General features: G+C 35.4%; 1 protein-coding gene across 3 annotated transcripts; it reads right to left on the bottom strand.

Annotated features, from left to right (window-relative positions):
- Positions 1-43: 43 nt before the first annotated feature.
- Positions 44-3477, bottom strand: LOC120013299. Of its 3 annotated transcripts, XM_038865077.1 has the most exons (3): positions 3329-3457; positions 976-1101; positions 44-433 (listed from the first exon to the last, which is right to left on the bottom strand). In XM_038865077.1, the coding sequence occupies exon 3, from the start codon at positions 419-421 to the stop codon at positions 221-223; it is 201 nt and encodes a 66-aa protein (XP_038721005.1). In that variant the 5' UTR covers positions 422-433; positions 976-1101; positions 3329-3457; the 3' UTR covers positions 44-220. The 3 variants fall into 3 exon arrangements, with proteins under 3 accessions (XP_038721005.1, XP_038720989.1, XP_038720997.1); XM_038865061.1 differs by lacking the exon at positions 976-1101 and having other exon boundaries at positions 3329-3477; XM_038865069.1 differs by lacking the exon at positions 976-1101 and having other exon boundaries at positions 3295-3434.
- Positions 3478-7088: the final 3611 nt, after the last annotated feature.

The raw sequence follows: 7088 nt of genomic DNA, 5'->3' as shown, positions 1-7088 counted from the left end.
TATTTAATCTTAGCATTCAGGTGCTCCAAATACATCATCACCAGACAACAATGCTATTTCTTTTATTTTAACTGTTTCATAAGACTATCGCTTTGAATTACAGAGTATATGTAGGCAATGGCTCAATCGGGAAAAAAAGCTCACAAGGAACTGCCAAGTCAACTGTCCTAAATACACCACCACCATACAAGCTAACAAAGATAATAAAATTAGAAAAATGTTACTTTGGAGGCACTGTCGCAGCATCCTTTGGATCCTGTTTGGACCCTGACATGGCAGCACTTGCTGCCGCTGTCATGGCAGCGGCTGCTGCCCCCAACTTTGCACCACCAGCAGCCTTCATTGCACCAGCTATTTTAGCAAAAGCAGCTATCCCTCCTACAAGCATAGCTCTCAAGGCAACTGTCGGCTTTACTTCCATTTCTTACTGTACCTGAAAATTGTAATATGATATCTATCAAAGACTCATCCTCTAAAAGAACTTTAATGAAAGGAAGCATTCTTCAACTTAGAGATGTGTTTCTCTTACCTACGTCTTTCATTAAAAAAATTCACAAAAAAACATTCTAATTGCATTATCCAACCCACTAATTGATTAATACCTCGATTAGCTGGATGGAGCAAACCTTGGAAATTCAATGTCAATTTGGTTTTGGAGTTTCCTAATTTTGAATCAGTTCCGTCCACTATTTACAGAACAATCAAGCTGCAAATTTTCCATTTGCATCTTTAACAAACTGACGGTCTCCAACCCATTCAGCCAACTACAACAATTATGACAACCAGATTCTAAAATTCAAAAACTACCAAGAATTCAAAGAACTTAATCTTTAGCAAACATTCTAATCGCATAATAATCAAATTGCCATTCCAGGATATCTTTCTTGCCTAGTCCAAAGCACTAGAGAAGTAGAAAGGAATTTTCTAATCATAACTAGGTCATCACTATTGTAAGAAATGCTTTTCCAGAACCACCTCAAATTTCTGAATTTCAACCCAAGAATTCAAATTTAGCTCATAAATGAAATCCTCGTCATCTATTCCTTTCTTCCCGAGTCAACAACTTCTCTTTCCATCCATACATAGCATCTGCACTTCCTTCTGGAAAACATACAAAGGCAAAACTGACCAATAACCATGATCCAAAACCATATGAACAATAAAAACAACAACAGGCCTCTAGCGAGAGCGTGTGAGAGAGAGCTACTACTGCTTTCCCCAAACAAATTCAAATAGGTTAAAAGAAGAAGAAAAATGTGTCTTTATTTAGAGACATTTTTTTTTCAGATGCATAATATTCCTTCTCATTCCCATGTATAGTGCATTTCAAAGGTCACACATTAACAACAAAAAAGCTGTTTCTCAACATGGATCAACTAATACTATGTAGATAACAAGGTCCCCGTTTCCAAACAATTTCCATGAGATCGAAAGCATGGAAAGCAATCTTCCAATTAAATGACCTTTAACATATATAGAAGCATTCTAATCTACAGTTTCAATAGTATGAACAATGCTCATCAGTCGTCATCAACAAAGCTGTCCCAAACATTTTGCAATTGACTACATATATCAGTAAGAAAGAATAGTTGGAATCCATCACGTGTAACCCATTAATCTTTTCAAATTTTAGGATATACATTTTTTTCAACCTTTTCTTCTTAGCAGTTCGTAGTTCTAGTTTCTCTATTTGTTGCACCTCAACGCTAACATCTCCCATTCTATATGCCCAAACATTATCGACAATTTTTTCTCATCTTATTGTCAATCTACCTCTGCCTTTCAATAATATGAAATCATTCCATATCCTGTCTTTTCGTGTGTCTATATTTGTTGCTACATTATTATATTTGCTACATTCATAATTTGAGTATCTAGTCTTTTAAACAACCCAATATCCTATGCCATATATCATCCCATCATGGAGAGCAGATCTATTGAATTAACCTTTTAGCTTCAAAAATATCTCTTGGACACCTAATATTAGTCTTTCACTTCATCTAACCAACTTTAAACCTATGCCAAACAACCTCCTCAACCTCTTCTTCGGGTAAATTACTGACTTGACATATTTTAAAGGCCCAATTGTTGGAATCTATTTCTCAGTAATTTCTACCCAAACCTCATCTCATCTCATACCTTTTATGTGGTTATGCTTCACAAGATTTGATTTAGTCTTACTCAGTTTAAAGGTCCTATATTCGAAGATACATTTCCTGTTTCGAATTTTAGTGCACTTCTCACTCATGAGATAGCCTCATTTGCTGAGATTAAATCATCAACAAACAAAATATACCAAGGGAGGTCCTCTTAGGTCGACCTTAGAAGCTCACTCATCATGACAAACAAAAACAACAGGCTTAATCATGATCCTTGATTTAAACATATTCCATCTTATGATGAAGCAATAGAAACTGTACGCTCATTTCCCAACCAAAATGACATAGAATAGCCTCTTCAAAATTGCACTCTTTCGAACAGAAAATATGGCAACCCACGGCATTGTTCAATAATTAGTTGGAAAGTTTTATTTTTGATTGTACGCCTATAATGCTATTTATCAAAACAGCAGAAATAATCAATTGTGCTAATCAAATGTCATCAAATTTTTTCAACCTTTTCCACTTGACAGAAATTTTCATCATTTTTGCAGAAGAGACAAACTCATATTTGACTATAATGAAATTGAACCCTCACAAAAGTTTCACTTAAACCAAAATCAGTTCATGACAAGCTTCTGGGTAATGATCATGTCCATCACCCTAAACCGATGCAAGAAACCAATATGCGAAGCTGAACCTAAATCATCTAATATGCTAAGATGAATCCAAATCATCTAATATGCCTGCCGCAGTTAGCGCATAAATTGATGCATCATGAACCCTCAATAACACGGAGACCAATAATTCATTATATTCCTACAATTCAAGTAAAATAAAAAATAAAACAGGTTCCTGATTGTTACATCCACTCCCCATCTATACAAGAGAGTAAATTCCATCAATCACAATTTGATATTCTTTCATCCAACTTTCTCATTCCTTATTTTCAATATACATTTGGTAGTTACAAGTAAGCACAATACAAGCACAGATTTCATAACGTTGCCTTCCTTTGGAACCTAAATCAAATAGCTCAATTTTATGGCAATAAACACGCACAAAATCATGAAATCCCAAAAAACCATACATAGATATAGAATCATCCATTCCGTCCCTTATTATAACAAGAAACAAATTCAAGAAACTCTATATAAATCAGTAGACAATACATAAATCCAAGATATTGACATACCTAGAGTCTAGAGATAAAGAGAGAGAAGCCTCACCTGGATTTCTCAACAGAAGATGATCGAGTTCAGAGAGAGGAGGATGAGAGGAAATGAAGGTATTTAAAGAACAGCAACCTTTTTTCCCTTTGATCTCGGACCAGAGAACGAGGTTCAAGTTTGTCTCTCTGGGGTTCCTTTGTCGAGTAAGCCAAAACGACGTTGTTTCTTTGTTTTTTTGTCCTACGTGTAAAACGCATATTGTGTGAATATTGGGATTATATTGGGGAATACCTATAAGGGTATTCGCAACAATGATTGCAACATATCACAACATGATCATGTGTGATAAATACTATCTCATCAAATTTTTAAAATTTATAATACATATTTTTTTCGATTCTAATCCACCTTTTTTGTCATTATGTAGCGTTCTAAAACATTCATTATCATTTTCCTATAAATAAACACTAGACCATATAAACCTTAATTGTTCACTAATTCCATTTTGCCACCTACCCTTGTGCACTATCCATTTTAGGTGAGTCAATATAGTGTTTGCGTTAGTGTGTGGATCCATTTATTTAGTAAATTTTTAAGAAAATTATAACACAATAAAAATTGTAACACAATTTCAAAGATAGCAAATAGCACAAATAAAAACACGACACTTGCAAATTTCGCAAAACTAAAGAGATAAAAAAAAATTCAGAATAATTAATTTGGATTACCACCCTCCAATATTAGTAGTAATTTGAAGTTGGTGAAATGGACTAAAAAAAAATCATGACCAAAATATTTTCAATAATAACATAGAATAATAAAAAGACGATAAATTTTATTTGCACATTATTAAAATGATGAGGACTATTTGCACCACTAACTTAACTAAACACATCTCATTCTAATAAACCCCAACCTCTAAGCGCAGCCTTTATCGCCATGGATTTATCAAATCATCAACATCGCAACATTTCTTCTTTTGTAGATCAACAAATCATCATCAACATCGCAACCCTTATCCTACTCTTTCTTCCTCTCCCTTTCGGTCACTGTCTGTGTTGGTGAATAATGAACGATAAAAAGCAAAAAAGGAAGAGAAACTTTTAGGAGAGACGATTGAACTGGGATTATTGAAGGATGAGTGGAGATGGGATCATTGTCTTCATGTAAGGGAAGAAGGAGAAGGAAAAAGAAAAAGATGAAGGAGAAAAGGAGAAGGGAAATAATTTGGGGCATAATGGTAGGGGTCAGTTGGGGGTGTTATTAGATTGAGGCTTTTTTGGGTTGTACCTAGTTAACTCTAGGATGCAACTAGTCCCCATCCATTAAAATACTAAGTTTACATCATTTTTAAAATTTTTATTTTACATAAATATCTCTGTTTAGAATGACATATTAACCGTTAACTAAAAAGAAAAAAAAATTATATTTACATATTGAATTAAAAAAAATACTAAATCTACACCTACTTCAAAGTGTTGATTTCCAGGTACTATTTGCATCACCTGAGGCAGGCAGTAGATAGTGGTTTCGTTCTTGCATAAAATGTCATGAATGTTATTGTATGTCCTGATACTTTCTTTACATAATCTTTTTTTCCTTTTTTTTTGATATGCATTTTATACGTTCTGTTAAAAGAAGTATCTTTTCGATACGTTTAATGTATATCACAATGCTTTCATGATGATGTTGTGATTTGAATATCTGCTTGTTTGGTTGCAAGTTTCAGTAAAAGAGAGGAGGAGGAGAAGAAGGAGAAAGAATAGAGTTTGTAAATGATTTCATAAATTCATTCACAGTGAGTGTACAAACTAAAAGGCATGAGGTATATAAGGTTGTCAAAATCCCGATTTTCATCGTAAGATCGATCTTAGGTCAACAAATATAACCGGATCGTACAGTAATTGCAAATATGATGTAATCTCATGATTTTACCTTGTGATTTTGCCGATTTTCACGACTTCACCGATTCTACCGATTTTGATGATTTTAGATTTTTTTTTTGAAAAGTCAAAAGACCCTATGTATATTCAAGAACTCACCATGTGAGTAAAAGAAATGAAGGCCATCAAAGGCACTTGGGCCACCATAATGGTGGAATACAACCAAAAACAAGAAAGTTGGACAAAACATATAATAACAAGACATAAATCAACTTATAAGACATCTTATACTGATTCTCCTCCTAAACCATGCAAAGCTCTTTCCCAAGCTAGCTTCTCTGCTTGAACAATACTCATAACCAAACTAAGAACCTCCTCAATCCAGACCTGCATATCTTGTACGAGGAGCGCATGTTTGGCCATGTAATGGGCAGCCAATTTGTTGTACGTCGCACAACGACAACCTTCCAACTCATGAGATAGCCTAGCAATCTCCTGATTTCCTTTATCACTTTACTCCATACAGCATGGGTTGGAACACTCCCATTAATTGCATTAACAATGACAGCAGAATCACCTTCAAATATCAACTCCGTAAAGCCCAACTCTGAAGACGATTTCACTGCTTGTAAACAAGCCAAAGCTTCAGCCAAGGTTGGGTCTAGTATAGTAGATCTCACCAATACACATGTAACGCCCCGACACGGAATGTGTTACTTTTGGTACTGTCTAATCAAACCATAATAAATTCAACCATCACACCACCAAAAAATTTCGACAGCACCTCCCCATAATATGGAGGATGCCAACCTGGAGTAAACACGCAGCAAGATCACAAATATATTCGCAACCTAGGCAGGGCCTCCGGTCATCTAACAATTCATAACACAGTTAAATTCTCAAGTCTAAGCAGGACCTTAGGCCACCTAACAGTCACACAAAATTTCTCCACACAACAGCATATATAATCAACATCCAATTCAAATAACAATCCAGCAAACATAAGAAATCGTCAGGACACAAAGTCCACAAACCCAATTCGGGAGTCCCGATCACATGGAGTACCCTCCCAACCGTCCATCCCACCATCGTATAGGAATATCACACAATGCGTCTCAACTAAGAAATATAGGTACGACAAAATAGTAATAACATAATCAAAGTTTAGAACTATCTAGTCCTATCAGTCTCCAAGGGTCCATCCATGTCACACACCCTCCTCCTGATCCGCGACCCTAGTATCGGAACTAGACTCACATGCGAGGAGGGAATAGGAGAAAGAAAAGGGTGAGCGAAAGGCCCAGTAGGGAGTAATAAAGAGTAAGTGAATAACATAAGGCTCAAATATTAAAGAAATGCACAAATGCAACAATATGATAGCTAACATCATGTACACTAAACACAAGTAGATAATCATACCATACCAGATCCTAACTTGGCTCACCGGCATCCCTATACATATCGGGACCCTGAACAGCCCAACGACATCATCATACAGTGTTTCAAACCCATATGGAATCCTGACTCGGCCCACCAGCATTCCTGTACTCATAGGAACCCTGAATGGCCCAACAACATTCCACATTTCACATTAAACACAACTAAGAGATATATAGGTCCATACCCGACATTTACTATACAATTACAATGCATGTCCAACATGGTTATGCAATAGGGTATACATACGACCTACATATATATATATATATATATATATATATATATATATATATATATATACTACATGATGCATGTTCAAGAATAATTCATGCTCAATGGAAGATTGAACAAGTAGGGTATGCAATATAACTCAAATTATATCACGAAGAAATCACAAAGTGGGGTTGTTCTCCCTTAGGTGCAATTAAGGCAAGAACGAATTATAATGAACAATGAGAAAGAAAAACGTTCTTAATGGAAAGACATGTTCAAAG

Source organism: Tripterygium wilfordii, chromosome 2 (genome assembly GCF_013401445.1).
Source record: "Tripterygium wilfordii isolate XIE 37 chromosome 2, ASM1340144v1, whole genome shotgun sequence".
NCBI classification, from domain to species: Eukaryota; Viridiplantae; Streptophyta; class Magnoliopsida; order Celastrales; family Celastraceae; genus Tripterygium; species Tripterygium wilfordii.
Note: the sequence above shows the minus strand (reverse complement) of the source record. Positions and strands in the feature narration are given on the sequence as shown.

What these genes read in the sequence shown, in the direction of transcription:
- LOC120013299 (XM_038865061.1), bottom strand. Translation starts at nt 421, where the DNA reads ATGGAAGTAAAGCCGACAGTTGCCTTGAGAGCTATGCTTGTAGGAGGG.